Genomic DNA, 24,318 nt, shown 5'->3' with positions numbered 1-24,318 from the left:
AGTACTTTAAAGTAACATTTTGCAGCATTACAAAGTGCACTATTAAATTGTGTTAAGAAACATGAAAGTATTTTAATTAAATCAAAGGCCACTAAAGTCTACTTAACGTGTTTTTCCATTAATTTTATATTATTTGCAAGTATTTTTAATGTATCTTTAAGATATGAAGTATGCAAAAAGTGCACATTCAACACAAATAAGCACACTTCTTTTTCACAAAGAATAAAACATTTTACAATTATTATTTTTTTGGAGAGGATTTAATTTTGTCATGTTTCCAGCTTTCTAGTATAGCAAGTTATTAAGAAATATTACTATTTGTTTGTTTGTTTCCTTTCTTAAATACTTTTTTCTTAAAAAAAAAAAAGTTTTGGAAAAAAAAAGGATGATAAGAGAGCACACCGTTACTCGACATTTCCATTAACATCTATAACTGACATCAAATTCTAGACAGACAGATGGAAAGATAGTGCCATTGGGCAAGGCACTTAACCTTGGATTTCTCTGGAGGAGGGCACTAGTATACTTTCTGTTGCTTTGGACAAAAGCATCTGCTAATTATAGACACACGAGAGAGATTAGTGCCCATTTAGTGTTTGGCGAAAGAGTAGAAAGTCCATCCAAAGTGTCATCCATAATAGGTTTAAGACCTCACCACATGCAGAGGTTTCGCACATCCCCAAAGACCGTATTCAATATGTCAATAAATTTAATTAACATCTGTTCTGATCCATCAAACCTAATACAGAACTGAAGACGTTTTACATCACTGTCTGTTTATAAAGGATTCAGAATTGAGAACATGCAATAAAACACAGTTGATAAATATCATTATATAGACAGAACGTGACAGAATAAGCTGATTTTATCACTCTCAAAGCTGAATGTTTTGGTAACAGGAGGTGCCAATAAATGAAGCTCAGTGACTAATGACACAGAGGCGGCCTGAGCCATTAACCAGGACACCTGGGACAGTTAATGTGGCCTTTCTGTGGCTCAGATGTGAGTGTCTGGCTCTCTAGGGAGTGGAGTCTATCTGAGAGAGGACAAGTCATTATCTCTGACTGATGCATCCCATAAATCACACAAACCCAGCCTAATATGTCATTATGTCTATCGATAAATGACACAACACTGAACACAGCAGTCAGAGAGTGAGTGTCCATATGGGGTTAGTTCTAGAGCCCGACCGATATATCGTTTTGCCGATATGAGCCTGTCGCCGATATATCGGTATCGGCGAATATGCCGCCGATATGCCGTCGATATGAAAATTTTTTTACAGAACATATGACGCAGATAAAATGCTTGAAATGGTGTAATTACTTAGTTTGTAAATTACTTAGCTCCATTGTTTGCTACTGGCGACCTGGATGAAACGCTTTAATGGAAATAAAGGTGCTTCACGATGCCATAGAAGAACCTTTTTTGTCTAAATGATTCCATAAAGAACCTTTAACACCTCAAGAACCTTTCTGTTTCACAAAAGGTTCTTCAGATTATAAAAAGGTAAGAAAGAGATGCTTCTTTAAAGAACCAAAAATGGTTCTTCTGTGGCATAGCTGTGAAGAACCTTTTAAGCACCTTTAAGACAACTGAAGTAACTGCGAGGTATTTATGCACTTAAGTGAGTCAAAAAGTATTCTAAACTCTAGATAAGCATATTTAACATAAATTTAAACAATAATACATTTCCATTTTATTTGCAATTAACGTGCAGTTAAGTGTGTGAAAACATTCAGTTCAGTTTGTACTTAAAGGGTTATTTCACCCAAAAATGAAAATTAGGCTGCGTTTTACTCACCCCCGAGGCATCCTAGGTGTATATGACTTTCTTCTTTCAGACGAATCTGCCATTAAACAGCTTGAAAGATCAAAGACAATTTTTAATATAACTCCGACTGGATTCGTCTGAAAGAAAAAAGTCATATACACCTAGGATGCCTCAGGGGTGAGTAAAACGCAGCCTAATTTTCATTTTTGGGTGAACTAACCCTTTTTTAAGTATATTCTTTTAAAAGTATATTAATTCCATAATAAGTAATCTTTTTAAAAGTATGCTAAATTGTTCTTCTTTTTCACAGAGTTAAAATAAATGTATTTTCCAGTCATCTAGCAGGCATCTCTTTCTCATTTCTGGAAAGGAAGCGCTCGCGTTATACAGCTCCAGTTCATCTGACAGTTCAGTGCAGAGCGCTAATTGGAAATGACTCTGCCTCTGTCATGTTTCTATTGTATTTGTAATGATTTTTCTTTGTATGGTAATCAGTGGAACTGCACAAAGCTCTCCTGAGGAGACTTACAGTATATGCAACAGTTATATTTAATGATGATAAAGACAGTTGTCAGTGTGTAAAGCTCATTATTCGACTGATCGTCAATAGACTTGTGCATCGTTCCACCATGTGGTACAGCTGTCATATATATATATATATGAACAATACTATTTGTTCAATAAACCAATTAAATATTTGTAGCCTACAATACTATTTGTTCATATATATAATATATATATATATATATTATCCAAATATTTCATTGGATTGTTGTATTTATGCTTAATGCCTTACAGATCACAATTAAGAACTTAAACATTTAAAAAAAGAAGTAGTATTTTGGAACCTTGTCACTTTACTGCATGTTAATGCTTATTAATACATGGGTTACTTTAAGACATTTTTTAATATATACACAAATACTGACAGTTTAGGATTTTTAAAAATAAATGAATACTTTTATTTAGCAAGGATGCGCTACATTGATTAAAAGTGACAGTAAAGATATTTATATAAAAAAGGTTTCTGTTCAAAAAAAAGTTTTTCTTTTGAACCTTCTAACCTTCTAAAGAATCCTCAAAAAATATACTTTAAAATATTCTATTCTATTATTTTATTTTTATTAAATACATTAAATGTTTATTAAATATATTTATAATATATATTCATTAATATTTATAATATAATATTAACATTTATTCCAAGTAACAAAAATGTGTTATGCTTTTAGTTTTAGTAAAGCTACCCTGGTATGTGCTGCTGACTCTATACAACATATATGCTATACGCTAAACTCTAATGACCTAAATTATATACAAACAGCAACAGAACATGACAAATTACCCATCATCCCCTGGGGCTTTAGTGGGACGCTGTGATTGGAGGAGACAAGACAGCCCAGAGGTGCTTAGAGCAGGCTGATATACAATTACACAGTCAGATGCACAAACAGCACACACAAAATCACATGTTTAAACAGTGTTTCTACAGAAATAAATACAAAACAAAAGTTCTTATAATTAGATCACTGTGGCTGCGCAGTGCTGTCAATTAAAAAAAAACAAAAAAAACAACCCGATGCTCAAGACAGCAATGAGTTCAATTCAAATTGAGTTTCCAATAGCGCGAAGACCCAGACCCTCAATACACACAATGCAAAAAATGTAGAATGGAGTATATGTGAAACAGCATATAAATATCACCTGCACATGGCCACTCACTCAAACACATAATGATGAGACACAATAAATACAAGCACACACACACGCACACACAGCTGATATACAGATGTGCACACATGTGCTGCAGAGTGATGTTGAATGTGGCAGGATTTGTTTCTTTAAGTTGCAGGCATCCGACCTGAGCAGAGTAATGAGTAATGAAGCGTTCGTGCTCAGGGTGTGTGAAGATCTCAAGCAAACTCTTACATAACCCACCTCTACACTTTCACAAGCCTCTGAGAATCACATCTCCGAACAGACAGAAAACTCCCCAGATCAGCCAAAACAGATAGATTTAAAAATACCAATGATATCCATTATATAACCAAGAAATATATCTTGATTATTTAGATGTAATTGTTTGGATTTTTTGTTTTGTTTTTAATGATGTAAATTTGATATGAATTTCACATTTATTTAATCAATTAATAATTCACTATAGCATTTAAATGTTTGGGGCCAGTACGAAATTAATACTTTTATTCAGCAGGGTGCATTAAATTGATCAAAAATGACACTGGACATTTTAAATAAATGCTGTTCTTGAAAAAAAGAATCTTGGTTTCCATACAAATATGAAGCAGCAAAACTGTTTTCAACATTGATAATAATATTAAATATTTATTGAGCAGTAAATCAGCATATTAGAATGATTTCTGAAAGATCATGCGACACTGAAGACTGGAGTAATGATGCTGGAAATTCAGCTTTGCATCACAAGAATAAATTACATTTTAACATATATCACAATAGAAAATGCATTTCTATTGTTCATTTAAATAAAAAAAAATCACAATATTGCTTTTTTTACTGTGGCACTTTATGTGTACATACAGTGTACTTACTAAGAAAGTACTGGGTAATATAAGGTAAACATGGGTAAAGGTTAGGTTTAAGGGTAGGGTCAGGGTTAGTACCTAGTTATTACGCAGCTATTTACTATAATAAGTACATAAGTACATGCAGAACAGCACTGTAAAATAAGTGCTAAACTTTTTACTATATTTTTGATCAAATAAACGCACACAGCCTTGGTGAGCATATAAGACTTTTACCAAAAACTTGTTATCAAACTCAAAGAGTTCTGCTCGTCTCATGGAGCCTCTTCTCCACTCACACAGAAATACTGAGGTTAGTTTTGGGAGGGTAATGAAACCGCACATTTGATAATCTCCTCATTAGTGCTTTTACTATATCGATTATATCTGTATCAATGCAGAAACCCAATATATCGACAGGAAATGAAAGCACTGAAATAAGCCATTGTGTAGCAGGTCTGCACAACTGTTATGCAAAAAAGAAAAGAAAAAGTTTATAAAGACCATCTGTGAGATCTATGCCACCCTGACAATAATAATACACAGAACTAATAAGAGTGTCCATCGCCATGACAACAGTAGCCTGCTTCTGAGATAATTAGAGTTTGACTTTGGAGTTTTTTGAGTGTGTTTCCAGCATCAGCGGGACGTCTGACCATTACCAGACAGTATCCATGATTAGCTGCTTGCTGGAAATAACAATATACTAGTTTAGTATTCAGTAGCCCTCTTCTTTGAATTGGTTTTCCAACCAACAAAACCTCAAATTAATTATTTTCATTTTAAATGCAATGTATTATCATTGCAACCGACAAATAATTAAAATATAAATGGCATTTTCTGGATAAACCCTACAGTTACTGATCATTAGGATCATTATAAATATGCAGGAGCACAGATATAAAGTCAAACTAATGCCTCAATTAGGAAGAAGGTACGATTGTTAGGAGATGAAAACCACATCAACCATCCAGGAACCTCAAAGTTCAGAACTGAGAGAGATACAGCAATCAAACAGAAGATAGATGCCATTACTCAGAGAGATCCATGTTTGGGGCAAAAAAACTCAATAATGAGGCAACTGAGATATGTGGACAGATGTCGTGTCAGACGAGAGCAAACAGAGCTGTGTGGACGCCGGGCAAACTTCAAAGCTACACGGATGCAGGGAAACATGCAAAAGAAACTTGAAAAACAGACAGGTGAATGGTTAACCTGAATATCTGGCATTATTTCAAAACTGCAGTGCACAGGTGTCACCCAAACCTGAAGGACCTGGAGCAAACGTGCTGGGATAATGGGCTACAGTCACACATCCACAGTGTGTGAAACTTAGTTACCGCGAAAGTCTGAAAGCTGTCAAAATGTGGCTTTATGAAATAACAAATTGTGGGCATTGAATGCTTACATTTGTGTCGATACTGAAATGAACTTTCCCTGAGAAATATTCACTGGAGTATAAAAGTCTACCCTGTAAATGATAGTTTTGCTCCACTGAATTTAGATGATTTCTTGCGGAGTTTTGAAAGTTTTGTTTGATTTGTTTTTGTGAATGAGTCATATTATACTCCAGTATAAGACAGCAGTGTATTTTCACTTTGTGTTGCTAAATAAAATATCAAAATGTTAATGCTATGTGCAAAACAATTATTAATTTTAATATTTTTTTGTAATATTTATGTTAATGCATATTATAATTTAATATACTAATAAAACATTTTTAATATTTTGTGTTCAAGCTGCTGTTATTTCTGTGACACAAGCAATGCCAAAAGGAATTCGAAAATAATTGTACTTTCTGAAAAAGAAAATATTATATAAAGCTAATTCTGTAACACTTTAGTATAGGCACCAATTCTCACTATTAACTAGTTGCTTATTAGCATGCCTATTATTAACATATTGACTGTTTATTAGTACTTATAAAGCACATATTCTGCATTACCATATTCTTACATCCCTAATCACCTAAACTTAACAACTACCTTACGAACTATTAATTAACAGCAAATTAGGAGTTTATTGAGGCAAAAGTCATAGTTAATGGTTTGATAATAGTGAGAATTGGTCCTTAAAATAAAGTGTGATTGCTTATTCACTTAGAATTTCTTTGTTGTGAAATAAAAGTTTCACAGAGAAATAAAATGGTTGAAGTTATGCACTATAGCATGATGCCATAAATTAAGCGTTAGCGTTAGTTCTGGCAGGTCACGTGAGTCAAGCTTGCATCAGCTGATTCTCAGCTGATCACATATAGCTATAGGAATACGACACCTATCGCGGCATTCCTATATAAGCTCTATTCAGTATTATTCAGCAGCTTTTCAGCTTGCTCAGGAGCAAATTACCCTTCTCCATCCCCAGCTCCTCCTTTCGCCACAGTCAGGACTTGGCTTTCTGATATTCCTTGCTAATCAGACTCCTTTATCTTGAATAATGTGTTACACTTAAATATCATTAAGTACATTAATGATATCTGCCTTGTTCTGTTCTGTTAACCCTAGGGGGGTTATTATTGCTGCTCTCCCTGCTCATTCATGACAGGCTGCATGGATGGGCAGGGAGTTTTTTGCCCAGAACAGAACCATACCGCCAAACCAAACGTTATGCTAAGTATCTATCATTTTGACGATAGTAGTCCTGACAGAAGTTAAGTTAACTTGAGCATTTAATGAAATTATGATTGAAGTATCAAACACATCCAAAATAATTAGTGCTTCATTTGAGATAACATCACCACTGCAAAAACTATTTGCGACAAACTGGCAATGAATTTGTAGCAAATTTAATTTGCCAGAAGATTACCAATCTTTAGCAATGGAGGTGAACTGACAGTAAATCTCTGCCACTATCAGCACATAGTTCTTTGCCATAAGAACATAAAGATTTAAAGATTTATTTAAACATGCAGATTTGTAGTGCACAACAGAATTACAATGCGCAACTGACTTTGCTACAACTGCGAAGACCATCTGAATATGAAGATACGAACATGTGGCAATTTAGCAGGAACGTTCACTAGAATTTGCCACAAGGGTTTGGCAGAAAACTACACAGTCTTTTTGTAGGGGCACTTGTTATAGAAAGACAAAAGTACAAGAAACATCACATTATACACTCTACACTCAAACAGTCCATAAAAATAGGGTCCAATGAACTGAATCAATATTAGGGAACTTTCTGTATTGATTTTTCACAGTTGTTTTACTGTAACGAATCATCCACTGAAGGCGAGTGTAGTGAAGAACCCAAGTGCAGTTTATTTACAGAGTGATCCAAACATCCAAACAATAATCCGAGACTTGACTTGACATGAACAGACATGATGAGGCATGAAACAGACTTGACATGAACAGACTCGACGTGGCATGAACAGACTAGACTCACCGACAGCAGGTTACAACATCAATACACGACAAGAACTATGGGAACATGATGGCTACTTATATCAGACAATGAGGGTCACATGACAAGAACAAACCAATGGGAAACAAGACACATGACTAGGACTACCAATCAGAACATGACACATACACAAGGCAGAGATACATGAGGGAAGGGAAGCATGACACTAACAGCAGGAAACAATTACAAAATAAAAGACATGGAAAACATGAACATGAAACAAAACCCAAACACCACATTACATATACCCATATTTTAAATGACATATTGTGTCCCAGCTAACAGAGAACATTCTCAGAACTGTGGATAATCTGGTAAGGTTTTTTTCAAAGTTATGAACTAATATTCTAAATAGAACATTGGCCTTTAATAATGTTCTCAAAACAGTAGCACAAAAATGTTATTTATGCATCATTCACGGAACATTTTATTCTGTAACGTTTTAGTTGGACGTTCATATAACGTTTTCAAATGTTACTACACTCTAAAAAATGATGTGTTATTTTTTAACCCAAATGCTGAGTTCAGCCTGTTGGGTCATATTATTGGGTTATTTTTAATATTTTGACCCAGGTGCTGGGTTAATTTTTTTAACCCAAATGCTGGGTTCAGCCCATTGGGTCATTTTATTGGGTTGTTTTTTAATACTTTTACCGAGGTACTGGGTTATTTTTTTTACCCAAATGCTGGGTTCAGCTTGTTGGGTCATTTTATTGGGTTATTTTTTTTTATATTTTTACCCAGGTGCTGGGTAGTTTTTCTGTAACTAAGTTGCTGGGTCATTTTTAACGCTGGGTTATTTTTTCTACCCAACCGCTGGGTTGAGCTTGTCTCCGATGAAACAACGCAGCTGCTGAGTTAAAGTCAGATCACAGGCTTTTTGAGTCCTCTACGGGAGAGAGCGGTTCTCAGCGCTGTCACCGATTTGGTGCACTCTTTCCGGGAAATAAAGGTTTGTATACATTTTATTTCATTTATAAAGTCTTTAATGTGGTGTCAATTATATTGTTTTACGCAACGCAACATAAGGACGAGATGTCAGTCAGCTGATGGAATGTTCATCATTTGATTATTGTTGTTGCCTCTATTAATTCTGAGTGTGATTTTTAATTTCCAGCCCATTTTAAGCCAGCAATATAATAATTTTTAGACAATAAATGCTTAAATAAAACAACCCAGCATGGTGGGTAAAAACATTTAACCCAACCAGCTGGGTCAAAATAACCCAGCATGTGTTCTGTCCAATATTTACCCAGCGCTGAGTTGCCAAATAACCCAAGTTGGGTTGTTTTTTACCCAGCATTTTTTAGAGTGTACTCATTTCTGAACATTCAAAAGTAACATTCCCATAATGTTTGCTGAATAATAAAATGGAATGTTTTGTTACACTTTATTTTAAGGTGTCCTTGTCACGAAGTACTGAGTAATATTAATGAACTATATGTACTTACTATACGGTTAGGGTTAGGAATAGGGTTTGGCTTAGGGTTACTTGCATGTAATTATGCATAATTAATTGTTTTTAATAATAGTAAGTACATGTAACGTGTAACGAAGACACTTTAAAATAAAGTGTTACCAAATGTTCCCTTAATGGTCATATAACCAAGAAAAAAGCATTTTAACTCATTTAAAAAATTGGACATTTTAAACATTCAGAGAACATTCAGAATAATGTTTTCATAACTCATTGAGAACGCAAGCAAAACCAGGAAAACCAGGTACTATTTATAACATTGTTATACTGGTAATTGATGATAATTATAAATAGAAATAAACATAAATTGTAGATGCACTTGGTATTGACCAAGATCATGTTATGTGCCATACACACAAATACAAAACACCATCATGGTAACACACATCGTACTTAAATAATGCAATAAACATTCATTTAACAACATAAGATGTAACATAAAACCCTCATGCACATAACTGAAAAAACTAAGAAGAAATAACATTTCTGAACTCAAACATAAAGTGACACACAGATAATTCTGGGAATGTCAATTTATGTTTTTTTCACCGTAAAATAAGTAGACTTATAAATTGTAAATTAGATGACTTTTTAACTTCCAAAACACATTTAATAGTATTTCAGGTATTTTATTATGTAAAATTAAATAAAATGTCCCATTAGATCTATTACAATTTTTCATTGTACAGAGTAAGGGAACATTGCATTGGCCAGTTAAGCCAATTATGTTTTTACAGTAGCATTTTTACAGTCTTTTACCGTAAAAAATTATTTATCATAATAACGTAATTTATAAACTATACTGGCTGTAGGATTGTTTTTCAGAGAACCCAGTATACTGAACATTATGGCAATTTTATGCTTATGTGCAGTAACTATATTACATATTGCTCCTCAAACCTTGTTAAAGGAACAATTCATCCAAAACTGCAAAAAAGAAAAAAAAAAATTCTGTCATCATTTACTGAGCTCATGTCATTCCAATCCTGTATGACAAAAGAAGATATTTTGAAGAATGTTATAACTAGACAGTTTCGGTTCCCATTGACTGCACTCCTTGGACAACAAAAGTGAATGTAAACTAAATTGTTTTGGTTAGTGACATTTTGAAGAATTAAGTGGGAACCAAATCCGTGTTCCTTTTGCCATACCACTGTATTACTAATAAGTATCTATTTCACATTCAGATTAAGTTTAATGATGATGTAATGATCGTACAATGCTGGTCGCATGTATAGCTGACGATTTAAAATATTTCAAAAACTCAAAATCACATTATAGAACCTTTTTTGTCATATGTTTGCATATATAGTATGTGGTTATAATAGATGGGTGTAAGCTGGTGTGGGTGGGATGGGAACATGGTCATCCTGCCCATCCCAAAATCCCCCTAAACACACACACACACACACACACAGACACTCAATGTCTCTCTGGTTTCCTGTTAGTCAGCTCTCTGTGCAACCCACCCAGTGACCAAGCATTACACTACAAACACACACAAACCCATACACAAACACACCTCTCTTTCCCAGCAGCCATGTGAATAAGATCTATAACTGTAAACGGAAAGGAGTCAGAAAGCATTCGAGCAGTCATTTGCTATTTTTGTTAAAGTAAGCTGACTCTACACAACTGTAAAACAGTCTGCAAATCAAAAATCAAAACGGGCACTATCTATTTTGTTAACGCACATTGCTAGTATTGAGGTGAATAATTAATCCTTACAAGTTAATCCACAGAAAAAAAAATTGGTGCTTAAATAATCTGTAAATTTGCTTCCGCTCTGGAATGCCATTCCTTCTCAGATGACGTCAGTTTGATGGACTGAACAGAATATCCTTAACCTCAGCCCTCCAGCCGTTAGTGAGAGATGGAGAGGAGCTGCGCTAAAATAAACCCCCATCCTCTATTCAATGTTCCATTTCAGTTGGAAATGCATCACAATACTGAAGTCGGCAGCAACATCTGGTTCACATGGACTTTACACAGACTCTAACCTGAATCTTAAAGTGATCAAATCATGGACAAAGGGATTTCTCCTGTTATTTTGTAATGTGAGTTTTATGTATAATCTAGACATACTCCATCATTCACAATTAAAATACCTTTTCCAGCACAGTCCACCCAGATCATTTAAGAAAACCAAACTGCAAAAGCAACTCATCTAATCACCACCATAGGCTTATTATATGACCACAAACATTTACATATCAACACATATCTAGTATTCAGCAACTTTAATGATGAACAACTGTATAAACTATGCTGGTAAGCTTATGTTACCCTTGTGAAAAAGAAGTACACTTTAGCATATTTAATAAAATTGCATGCTTATTAAATAATATACTTAAAAATGAGTGCGAAATGAATGATTTCAGATACTTAATTGCATCTAAATTGCGTTTACATGAAAATTGTTATAGTTTAAATTTATATTAAATGCCATTAAACTTCAAAGTGTTTTTTGACCTAGTTACGTAGGACTTAAGTAGGCTCTATATGTAATAATATCATAATTCTATTGTCTTTGAAATATGGTTTAAGTGTACTGCTGAATGCACTGACCAGCATTAATGGTAAACTAAAATATATTTTAATGTAATTTCTATTGAAACCTGGGTCACACTTTACTTTAAGGTCCAGTTCTCGCTTTTAACAAACCATTAACTACAACTTTTGCCTCAATAATCTCCTAATTTGCTGCTTATTAATCGTTAGTAAGGTAGTTGTTAAGTTTAGGTATTGGGTAGGATTTGGGATGTAGAATATGGTCATGCAAAATATGTGCTTCTATAAGCCCTAATAAACAGCCAATATGTTAATAACAGGCATGCTAATAAGCAACCAGTGAGAATTGCACTAAAGTGTTACTGAAACTTGTATGTTATGTATTTAAACATTAGTAATTAGACTTACGTGGCCTTTTATTTCTTTAATATTCTATTATCTACAAGTACAGTTTTTTAGTTTACTTAATATACTTATCACTCTTTACAAGTGTATTTTTAGGCCTTAAAGGGGTCATATGATGCGTGTATGTTATGTATTTAAACATTAGTAATTGGGCTGTTTTGACCCAGCGGTTGGGTTAAATGTTTAACCCAACCTCCTGGGTAGTAACCCAACCGCTGGGTCAAAACAGACCAATTGCTGGGTTTGTCCCTATTTTACCCAGCACTGGGTTGTATTTAACCCAGCATTTTTTAGAGTGTAGACTTACGTGGCCTTTTATTTCTTTAATAATCTATTATCTACAAGTACAGTTTTTTAGTTTACTTAATATACCTATCACTCTTTACAAGTGTATTTTTAGGCCTTAAACTAAGTGTTTGTATGTTTTTATAATCATGTCATTAGGATAACGGTATAATAACTATGAAGCTGGCGATTATGGTAAGGGGCGTTACATTTCCGACGCGTGCTTGTTGTGTTCGGCCAATCACAATGCACTGGTTCAGCTGGCCAATCAGAGCAGACTGTGCTTGTCGGAAGGAGGGACTTTGTAGAAAACTAAGCGTTTGAGAGAGGCGGGGCATAGCCTACCTACAATAATGTACAGTATTTGAAAAATAATGTGTTTTTTGAACATTAAAGCATGTCAACATATTCTGTTACACCAAATACACAAAATAATGATCTTTAAAAAAGCATCCTATGACCCCTTTAAACTAAGTGTTTGTATGTTTTTATAATCATGTCATTAGGATAACGGTAAAATAACTAGAGGAATTTGATGTTTGAGCTACAGTGACCTCTCTATATCACACAACACCATGATGCTTCACTCCAACAGACCGAGGAAGTCAGACAGCACTGAACATCACTGATCTGTTCAGGAGCTTTGCACACAGACATGTATTCAATCAAATCATCATTAACACATCAGCACAGCACAACATGACTGACAGCCAGTGAAGATCCAGCTAACAATAACCTGCACTTTTAACTCAGTTAGACGAGTGTGTGCCATTGTGCGAGTGTATCTACTGTACTCAAAAAAACTATTCAAACAACACTACCACATTTGATTGTTAAATTCAGAAATTGTGTTTTTAAACGCGCACTGCTGTAAAATCTCAATACAGAGCAGATTAGTTTCCAACACAATTAAAACCAATATAATGAAACACAGACTGACCAGTGGCATGTTTATAGAACCTGTCTATTGTGTCTTTCAAATTAAAAAATGCACACAAGCTTAACACTACACTAACTTGTTCTGTATTAATTATCTTATAAGCACAAATCACCACATCAAAACAGCCATAAATACTTATATATCTTTATAACAGTCAGAGAAAAAAAATACTATAAATAGATTATAACTGCAGCCAGCCAGAAACAGAAATCATAAGTTAAGACATCACCTTAGAGCTATATCAGATACAGCAGAGAACTTCTGCTGGTCCTCTCAGTTTCCCAGTGCGCTTCTCACACACACACACACACACACACACACACACACACGCACACACACTCACACACACACACACACACACTCAGCAGAAGGACAGTCCCTCTCAGGGGAGCTCTGTGTCTTGATATCTTTCCTCAGCCTTCTCCTTCCTTTCCTCTATTTTTGTTTCTTTCTCCTGTTTTCCCTGTCTTCCTCTCATTCTGGTGTAGCTCCAGGCTGCTTTGTCCTTCTCTGACCTGCTCCAGTTAAAGCTTCCCATCAGGCCCAGAATTTCTGATTGCCCACGGGCCAGAAAGAACAAAACGAGAGAATGAAAGACTAAGATAGAAATAAACTCACAGCCCTGAAGAGCAGAAGCACTGCTGCCTTTTCTGCCAAAGATTGAAAAGGACAAAAAAAAGCTTCTTCATCTGTTGCGTTTTTGAAGAATAAGTGATAGAAAATTCCTGAGTGCTGGGAAGTGAGCACAACATGCCTAAAATCCCCCGACTCTCTACATAAACGATACAGAAAACATACATTTATAGTGTCACTCTAAAGCAGTGTTTCTCAACCTTTTTGACTACAAGGCCATCCATTATTCAAGACCTTTAAAGACGTTCATCATTCAAAGCCATGTAGACTCAAATATTTTTGGAGCTGCTGTAATGATAAATCTGCCTACTTACAGAAACGAGGAGTGGCAGTATAATAAAAGACCTAAGTAAATTCATTTTAAGTACATTTAAACAGCTACATTCCGTAACTACAGAAGTTTTAAGAACCAAATGTTCTTCAGAGTTCTTTATGGCCTATGAATTTGCATGTCTTTTCCAATGGCTTGTGAGGATGGGATAAGACATCTTCATGTTTAGCTATTTTAGCTTATTTTAAGGGTGTTTTAATCCATCTTTAGCCCCCTTGGAAGTGTGCTTAGGTCTCCTAGTGGCTCCTGACTTCTGGCTCCCTATTTGAGAACCACTGAACTAGAGGATGACCACAGAACATTTCTTATTCCCTCGCTGCCTCCTGCTGGCTACAGACGTAAATACATTTTTAACTTTTTAGTTTTTTGCATAAATTGTGGCAGTCTGGGAATTAAGGGTGGACCAGTGTGGATTCAGGAGCTCGTTGACACAGTGTACAGTTTTGTATGAAGTGAAATGTCTGACATCACAATACCATTCTATTTTCTTACTTTCTGTAACATCCACTTTCATGGATCTAATTCCAGATCGATAAAATCAAGTCTCATTCTACATCTTTTCCCCTTCAATATGAGATTCACTCAAAAATCACATTACAAATGTAAAATAGGTTGGGTCTGTCAATTCAAATTCAATTCAATTCATTATTGTTTTCATATGGCTGCCCTTGTGTGAGTACTTGTACTTCAAAATTTCAAAGTTTTAAAAATTGTACTTGCAGACAATATAATATGAATGAAATAAAAGGCCACTTAAGTGTACTTAAGGAAAGTACATTTGTTTCTTAACACACTTAAGTACACTTTTTAAAAAGTGCACTTTGTAATACTGTATTACTTTAAAGTATGTCTTAAATAATTGTTTCAATCATCTTTTGTCGTGTTTCAAGGAAGTGCGCTTATTTTGATGTATTGACTAACATGCTAAAACACATTTAAAGTACTTGATTCTAGTTTTAACTGTAGTGTGTTATTTGATATTACATTTAAGGTTAATATATACATACATACATATGTCCACCTGAGATTTTTTTCTTTTAAATGAGCATTTTTATCAGGCTCCTATGAAAATAACATTGGACATTTTTTAAAATAAAGCATTCAATAAATGACTAATAGCCTTTTCTTTGCCATTAAAGTGAAATTACTGAACCTAAACATAGGAGCCTGACAAAAATGCTCATTTAAAAGAAAAAAGATTTTTCAGGTTTTTCTTTATATATATATATATATTTGTATATGTATTACATTGCAACTTAATCATTACAAATGTGTAATTACAAATATATTTGACAAATACATGAAAAAGATATACTTAAGTCCTACGTAGGTGGGTCAAAAAATACTGTAAAGTTGAGCTAATAGCATTTAATATAAGTTTATGCACTTTAATATAATATAAGCACTTACTGTAAGTTTATTATTTTATTAAAGTGTATTACTTCCATAATAAGCACTCTTTTTAAAAGTATGCTAAAGTGTACTTCTTTTCATAAGAGTGGTAATAATCTGACAGTGTTAATAATCCTAATTTATTTTACCGATATTCAAGTTTCCACTTGCCTAATTTACACAATAAATTAAACAAAACAGATACATACAACTTCCAATCATGGTTGTTCATATAGGTGTCACTGCTATACTCTCAGTAAACTGTCATACCTCCCACAGTCTCCTAAAGTCCTTCTGCTCAATCCGCAGCAGTTCACTGAACTCTCGGGTGACAATGGTGGCGTGCCGCGGCGTGTTGTCCAGAATAGACTCTCCGAAAGCTGTGCCGATGCCCAACGTACAGATGGTGACAGCATCCTTAACATGAAGAGAAACACAGGTCAGAGCCAACTCTTTCAGAGAGGAAGAGATGAGAAGAGAGGAGTCATATATAAGCCATCTGAGATGTTTCTGACTGAGAGACTGATGCACTTCCACTTAGATTCAGGCCTTTCTCAAGGACAACACACAGAGAAAGAGAGAGGTCAGCTCATTTGTCCCTAAGGTTTGTAATGTAAGACGCAGATCTGTTAGGAGTTGCTCTAGTTTTCTGCTGCGGTCTATAATAAGCACCTGCACTCAATAAAAAACGTCCACTGTGAGCAGCTGAATATAAGATCATATTCGTTTTCACTTGGGATGGGAATCGTAAGTCTAGTTCCAGTTCAGATTCTACCTAGCAACTAAAAAATAATTCCAGTAAAGGTTTTTTTTTTTTTTGCTCACAACACAAGCACAGAGAACAAAAAGCAACTGCTAAAGAACAGAGAGACAAATGAGGGACATTCAGCAAACTGAACAGAATTTAGCTGACACTCTTTTGAGTGCTCCATCTCCTCTCATAATTGTCTTGTACCTAAATATAACTCCTTTTAGGTGAGATACTGTACGTCTAAGGAGACCTGTTAATGTGATGTAATAACAGTTATGTAAATGATGATTTACATAACTGTCCTTGATGAACTATAGTGAATGTGTGAGTATGCGTATGCTCTATTATCAAGTCAAATTTATTTATATAGTGCTTTATATAGCAAGATTTATACAGCAATACACTGTTTCAAAGCAGCTTTACAAAAAAATCATGTTGCTAATATTTATAATATTTTAATATCTTCATGTATTATAGTCACATTTAGCAGATTAGAGCTATGTGATAATAAATACAGCTTACATTTTACAACAATACATGCGATCAAGCAGTTTCAGATCTGCTATATGGTACATATTGCTTTACATTAGTGTTCTGTACATATGCAGATGAAGTTGAACATACTTATATATCCAACTTTACATAAAGAGCTGTTTGATAATATAGTTTTCATTTTGCAACAATATACGATTGCAACGATAAACAATCAAGCAGTTAAGATTTTCTATATGTGACGCTGGAGCACAAAACCAGTCATAAGTAGCACAGGTTTATTTGTAGCGATAGCCAGCAATACATGGCATGGGTTTTAAATTATTGATTTTTCTTTTATGCCAAAAATCATTAGGATATTAAGTAAAGATCATGTTCCTGTCAGACTTTTGGACCCGTTTTGCCCCCGTAGTTCTTCCTGTGTTTCCTTATTTGGTCTTTTTCCTGTTCTTGTTTAGTTTGATTGCTTTATGATTCCATGCACCTGTGTTCCCCTGATTGCCCTGTGTATATTAGTTCCTGTCTGTTCCCTAGTTATTCATCGGGTCTACTTGTTGGATGTCGTGTGTTTCCCGTGTTCCTCTTGTGGATTTTCCCCCGTGATTCAAGTATTAAAGACTGTTGAATGTTTCTCCGCGTCTCCATCGTTCCTCCCACAGCGAATCGTGACAGAAGACCCGACCCAAACCGTTACCTCCGTGTGTCCACCCTCCGTTTTTGTTTCCCATTTTCTCTCAGTGTTTTTGTTTCCGTTGTGTTTTCCTTCATGGATGCCCTCCTTCGCCCGGAATATCTCCTCCTTTTGCTGGAGCAGGGGGAAAGATCTCTCGAGGACCATACGAGACTGTTCCGGCTGTTAGCTAGCAGCACCAGCTACCCGGACGACGCAATCTGCTCATTCTATGATGCATGCTTGAACACCGCGAGCAGAGCGCCGTCGTCCGAAGATGGTCCTCGAGAGGATTTCGCCATATTTGTGAAGTGGATTCTGGCAAGAAAAGGATTGCCTCTCACTGTCTCGCCTGAGGATTATCTCGCCAGTTCCACTCCAGACCCAGTGCCCAGCCCACCATCTCCCCGCGGTGCGGAGCATCAGCCCGAGCCCACCGATGACGGAGAGCCCATTACCGCCGCGATCAACGAGCCAGTGCAATGCCGAGCAACTGAGCGGAGGATCGCCCCGGATGTGAAGCCCCCCCCGTCAGACCAGGTGCGAGAGCCGGCGACAGTGCCCACCACGAGGGAGCAAGCCGTGGACGGTGCCCACTCCGCCCACTGCACCGCGGCTGAGGGTGAGCTTATTGTGCATCTGGGACTGCTGGACGTTATTGACTGGGAAACAGATCTGGAGACCGACTGGCCCCCTCTCCTCTCTCCTTCGTCCCCGCTGGTCCCGTCCAGCCCTCCTTCGTCTCCTGTTCCCATGTCCAGTCCAGAGTGGGCTCCCGTTTCCCAGTCCAGCCATGAGAGTTGGCTGGTTGGGGCTGCTGTCGTCTGGCAGCCCTTCTGCTCGCCCTCAGCCCACCATCAATACGGTGCGAGCGCCGCGGGTCTGCCATTCTCCATCGTCGTCCACCAGCTCCACCGGGCTCCCTCGTCCCTCCGGCTCCACCTTGGCAGGGCTTCGACCCGCCATTGCCTCAGGACTCTGCTCCTCTGGCTGCACCTCGCAACTCCGTCCCACCGGCTCCGTTGGGCTCTTTCCTCCCGCCAGCTCCACCTTGGTTCTCAGTCGCTCCGGCTCCGCCGCGGATCTCCGGATTCCGGACCCTTATGACTAGTTTTGTGGTCCAGGGTCAAATATAGTAAATACTAAGTGAGAGTACTGTATGCATGAGAATAAATCTGGATATACTTATTGTAGTTGTTTAGATCATTATCAATTATTAATTCATTAATCTAGTTATTAATTTGTTATGTGGTGATATTGAGGATTCTGAAACATATGAAGTTAAACGATGCACATAAATGAAAAGCCTAAAATGTTAATATTATCATTTCTTTGATAGTTCAGACCCATGATAGCTCTGTTCACTATCATTTAAAAACAGAACTGACATGACAACGTACCTGATGGTTTGCAGTTTCTGAGACTTTGACATCTAGGGAACCGGACAGGACGGTGTACCAGTTAGTGCCAATGTCACCCTGCCTGTACACTAACACACACACAAACAGAGAGAAGGTAGTGCCCTACTGAAAAAATCATATCATTACACTAGACCCAGTCACGATGCAACCTTGTGTGAAGTAATTCTGTGAACAAACAATGTTTTCACATCATATGTAGGCATATGTGTGTGAGCGTGAGTGCATGTGTGTGTGTGTGTGTGTGTGTGTTTGACTGACATGTGATGCTTTTCTCCAGACACTCGTAGAAGCCACACAGACAGATCTGCTGAAGTAGTGCAGGGTGGAACTTCTCAAAGGCCTTCACACTTTTCAGACGGGCCAAGATAATGTCCACATCCTCCCCCGAACGCTCCTCCGGTCTGCATACACAGAAACACACATACAAATCAAATTACAGCGATAGCTGACTCATTATTTGCTCATTCTCATGGCTTTTTTTTGTTTGTGTGTGTGTGTGTGTTTTGCACTATGGTGGAGCTGGTCTGTTTAGAAGTCTGATTATAAACCAGAGCACATTGGGTACAACCGAGCTAAAGGCATACCTTAAAGGAGTAGTTCACTTTCAGAATGAAAATTCTGTCACCATTTACTCACCCCCCACTTGTTCCAAACCTGTATGAGTTTCTTTCTTCTGTTGAACACAAAATAAGATATTTTTAAAAATGTTGGGATCTGAACAGTTGATGAGCACCATTGACTTCCATAGTAGGAAAAAAAAAATACTATGGAAGTCAATGGTGCTCATCAACTGATACATTTTTCAAAATATCTTCTTTTGTGTTCAACAGAAGAAAGAAACTCATACAGGTTTGGAACAAGTGGGGGGTGAGTAAATGGTGACAGAATTTTCATTTTGAAAGTGAACTACTCCTTTAAGGAAAATATGCTTTTCACTATTCCTATAGTGTATGATTGCAGACAAATTAATCGAGCAACACGTTCTGTGTTCTTAAAATAAATTATAAGTGATTTGTTTTGGTAAAAAAAAAAAAAATCATGTATATATATGATGAGGGGGCCTTTTACCCCACACTCAAGGCAAAACTCACCCAGTATTTATCCAAAAACTATTTGTAGACACAATAAAGTAATGTGTTATGCATAATATCTAAGTTAATAATTGTTCAAAACTTCAGTTTGTACTATTTTCTGTTTATTTTGATAAATAAAAGCATTTTTGTTCAAAATATACACTGTCATTGAAATATGTTCATTTTATGAATATAGATTTGATGATGATGAATATAATTGTTTTTAGCTTTATTTTTTTTGTTTTCATTTAAATGTTTAGTTTTGAAATGTTGTTGTATGCATTTGTCATTTTTATTTAATTTCTTTTATTTTCTTAAATGTGTGTATATATATAGTATTTATAGAGTTTTAGCTTTTAGTTTTAATTACTTTTTCTTATTTGTAAGTCGCTTTGGATAAAAGCGTCTGCTAAATGACTAAAAGTAAAGTAAAGTAAAGTAAGATTTTTTTTTTAAAGGCTTGGAGGAGGAGATCCCATAATAATTTAATATGTCTTTACAGTAGTAACAATACATCTATTTGATTATATGATGGTTTCATTATATCCCAATGTATTACCTCAAATGCATTTACTTCTGTTATTGAAAAACTTGATTTAATTACCTCGAACAAAACTGAAAATCATTATCAGGACCTCTGTCTCAAAATATATTTGGTATTTTAATGGATTCAGGTGCATTAAATATTAGATCAAATTAGCTTACAATCAACTTGTACTTGCAACTGCTGGCAATTGTGTCAAGAATCAGCTAAATTGAGTTTTTGTGCTAACTACTGATTTTTTTTTTTTAAATGTGCCTTTTATCCCAGAGCACCTTTAGCCATGTGCTTTAACCTGTGTACTATACTGTGCTAATGCAGTGAGCTAAATAAATAAGATCATTTGAGGGTTTATAAATGTTTAGGGGACCCTTGACTGCTACTGTCACTTGAAGCGGTTCAATATAGCAAGTCTGATTTATTCAACAACACCCCAGAGAAAGAATGCTCATCATCACAAAACACAACATCATACAAAACAGTAAATCATGAGGTACTGTACAGTATGTGACACAAATCTAGTGGTGGAACGATGGGATTTTGATGAGCAATGCTCTAAAGTGCAGGTTGAACAATGGCCAATGCAATGTAGATACTGTAAGTACTTTTTAATGCAACAGCTCTGGCTAAGCAGAATGACACCGAGATCGATCACACGTGAATGTTTAAGGTTTAAGCACTGTGGAGTAATGGGATATTGACAGTATCGGCCTATTAACACCTCACACAATCACAGAGCAAGTCAAGCAAAACACTGCAGCCTTAACATGTCTTGCAAACTAAAGAGGTTGACGTTTGTGTGACCGTATCGCCCAATTGCTGGGTTTGTCCCTATTTTACCCAGCACTGGGTTGTATTTAACCCAGCATTTTTTAGAGTGACTCAGAAAATGGCATGATCAGTCATGCATAGCCAGAATGTTTAATATTGACATCAAATAAAAATCTGGCAAAAGCTTTGGAATTAGGTCTTCTACAAAGACATTCAGTGTATCAACCTTGTAAATGCAATTTTATTTCCAGTGATAAAAATCTAAAATTGCCCTTCCTTTCCTTGTTTAGTGTGTAATATGCATCCGACAGTCAGTGAACAGACTGAAACTGAAACTACATTAAATTTAAAAACGAACATATTAAATATAAGATTAAAGCTGAAAATTTAGACTTTATTTTTAAAAAGGTGTCTTGCACATGTCTACTTAGAGGTCAGACACACCTGTGCAAACAATATGTGATCATGTGCCTGTGTGTCTGAGGGTGTTTAACAGAGACTAAAAATCCATTTACTATGCAAACAGTTCTACATCAAAACCTAAATAACACTGTCAATGTGACCAGGATGTTTAACCCAAAGGTTTTCATCAGAACAACACAGTTTGAATACAAATTCTCTCCATAGCAAGTATTACTGCTCAAACTAAAGGGTTAATGATTTACATTTACTATGCAAACAGTTCTACATCAAAACCTAAATAACACTGTCAATGTGACCAAGATGTTTAACCCAAAGGTTTTCAGCAGAACAACACAGTTTGAATACAAATTCTCTCCATAGCAAGTATTACTGCTCAAACTAAAGGGTTAATGATTTAACAAACTCCTAGCTTCAGGGCATTTATGGAGATCCTCAAATTCTTCTCCATTTCTTCTCAATCTTAGTTCAAGACTTGCATTTTGAAATAGTACAAAACTAGAAGGGCTGCACAATTAATCGAATATCTAATCCCAATTACAATTATGGACGCCACAATTACATAATCATTCAAAGCAGCAATTAATCGTTCAAAGTCCACTTATGTTATTCTGCATGCTTAAGATGCTTTTTTTTTCTCTTTCTACATGTTATCTTGTTTTCATTTTAGTTTTAGTATAACATTATAACACCATGCATATTTTTACCTTTTTATTTAAAGAGAAACCAATCCGATGTATAGTTGACATTTGAGGCTTAATACTATAGAATAGCAATAAAAGTTTTTCAGTTAGTTTTTTCAGCTTGTTTATTTTCATATAAAAATATGGCATGCAGTTGCTTCAAACAAAGGTGTAAACATCATTCATTTCATCGCAAATGAATAATCGCAATTACAATTTCAAAGGAATAATCGACAATTATGATTTTTGTCATAATCGTGCAGCCCTACTTTCAGCCTCGATAGGCAAATGTATGACGTTCATATAATTCAAACAGCAATCAATATGTTGTCGTTTGAGTCAGAGGGGAAAAATCTGGACATTGCTGTTATGCATCTATGTCTCCATCAAAACAATGTCAGGTGAAACGAGATAAAGACAGGAATGGAGAGAGATGAGTACTGGCACATTTACTTTTTTCAACAGACCTATATTGATCTACAGCGAGATGGAGCCATTCACTGGAAGAGCAGGTCGGAGCCCATTAGAGTGTGTCATAAATACATTACACACAAATCTCTGCTCTATCTTTGATAACGAGACTGTAATGTTTGTTAACTGCTTTAAAATGTTGGAGATGTCCTGTATCTATCATGGGCAGAGTCCAGACACTCACAGTATAGCTATTACTACAAATGAAAAGTCTAATGTGTAAAAACGTTTAATTCTTCAAGAGATTGTTCAACCAAAAATGATCTGTCATCTGTCTGTCATCATTAACCTTTGTGTCATTCTAAATCTGATAAACTTCTCCTTTTGAGTTCCACTGAAGAAACACATGTGTAGGGGTTTGCTATGACATGAGGGTGAATGGGTTTTCATTTTGGGGTGGACTATTCCTTGTTACTAAAGCCCTTCACAGCAGAAAGTGTCTCTTCATACGTCTGCAGTAACACAAGCACTGCAGCACTGGTGGCCTCCTCCAGGTGACAAACAACCCTTTACAGACTACACTCAGTGCACTTCAATTCACCATCTACTGCATTCACAATCAAAGCAGCGAAAGACGTGAAGCTTGCAATGAATCCATCTATCATCTGAAATCTATCGGGCTGAGAATGAAACGCTGCATCTGAATGCATACTGTAGCTACATCAATCACACTAACAATCGCATTTGACATTTATGGCATGCAACTTACATTCTAATATTGTTTAACAAATCAAATGTGCTTGAAACGTCTTTTGCATGAGGCACTGCTGTGCAAATTATTGCTGAAGGTAGACCAGAACAACAGCATTAGGACAGAAGAATGAAGTTTGTGCAGGGTAAATGATGGTACCTCTTATCCAGACAGATGATCCACTCGGCAGAAGCGGACGGGTGGCAGGAGGTGTGTGCCGCGACCATCTTCGGTGAAATCATGGAGTAAAATTACAGTTCGCATCGTCCGCATGCACCTGATCATGAGCAGATGTGACTTTACTGAGAGCGATCGAGTTTGAGTCAGACTCTAAGCGATGCTGCTGCCGCCCACTGAGCTGACACAGCGCGGAAACACACCGGGGCTAGTTGTCACAAGCGCTGTTTTGAGACCATAGACTGGTACGTACACAGTGCCTATTTTCAACACTCGTTTTGTCGGAGTTTCCCAATATTATATAAATAAATGAGCACAATAAACCACAATAACATATATTCAGACAAGAATCAACGACATTTAATAGAAACCCAAAATGTCATAGCTCATGGCGCTCCATAAAACTTTCGTTCATCTTCGAAACACAGTTAAGATATTTCTAATGAAATCTAAGATATTTCTTC

The 24,318-nt window shown here is 36.2% G+C and overlaps 1 protein-coding gene across 2 annotated transcripts in view; it reads right to left on the bottom strand.

Annotated features, from left to right (window-relative positions):
- LOC107742951 (rap guanine nucleotide exchange factor 4-like) overlaps positions 1 to 23,904 on the bottom strand; it is a 60,596-nt gene extending 36,692 nt beyond the window's left edge. Inside the window, exons 1-4 of one of the 2 annotated variants that reach the window (XM_016556035.1) lie at positions 23,837 to 23,904; positions 19,286 to 19,428; positions 19,007 to 19,095; positions 15,964 to 16,110 (exon numbers count right to left, since the gene is read on the bottom strand). In XM_016556035.1, coding sequence (XP_016411521.1) covers positions 15,964 to 16,110; positions 19,007 to 19,095; positions 19,286 to 19,428; positions 23,837 to 23,904 — 447 coding nt within the window. Of the gene's footprint in view, positions 1 to 13,566; positions 13,621 to 15,963; positions 16,111 to 19,006; positions 19,096 to 19,285; positions 19,429 to 23,836 lie in introns of those variants that run through there. The other variant, XM_016556037.1, reaches the window with a different exon arrangement.
- Between the last annotated feature and the right edge of the window lie 414 nt (positions 23,905 to 24,318).

The sequence above is a fragment of the Sinocyclocheilus rhinocerous genome, unplaced genomic scaffold (assembly GCF_001515625.1).
Source record: "Sinocyclocheilus rhinocerous isolate Xijiao unplaced genomic scaffold, SAMN03320098_v1.1 scaffold45, whole genome shotgun sequence".
NCBI lineage: Eukaryota > Metazoa > Chordata > Actinopteri > Cypriniformes > Cyprinidae > Sinocyclocheilus > Sinocyclocheilus rhinocerous.
Note: the sequence above shows the minus strand (reverse complement) of the source record. Positions and strands in the feature narration are given on the sequence as shown.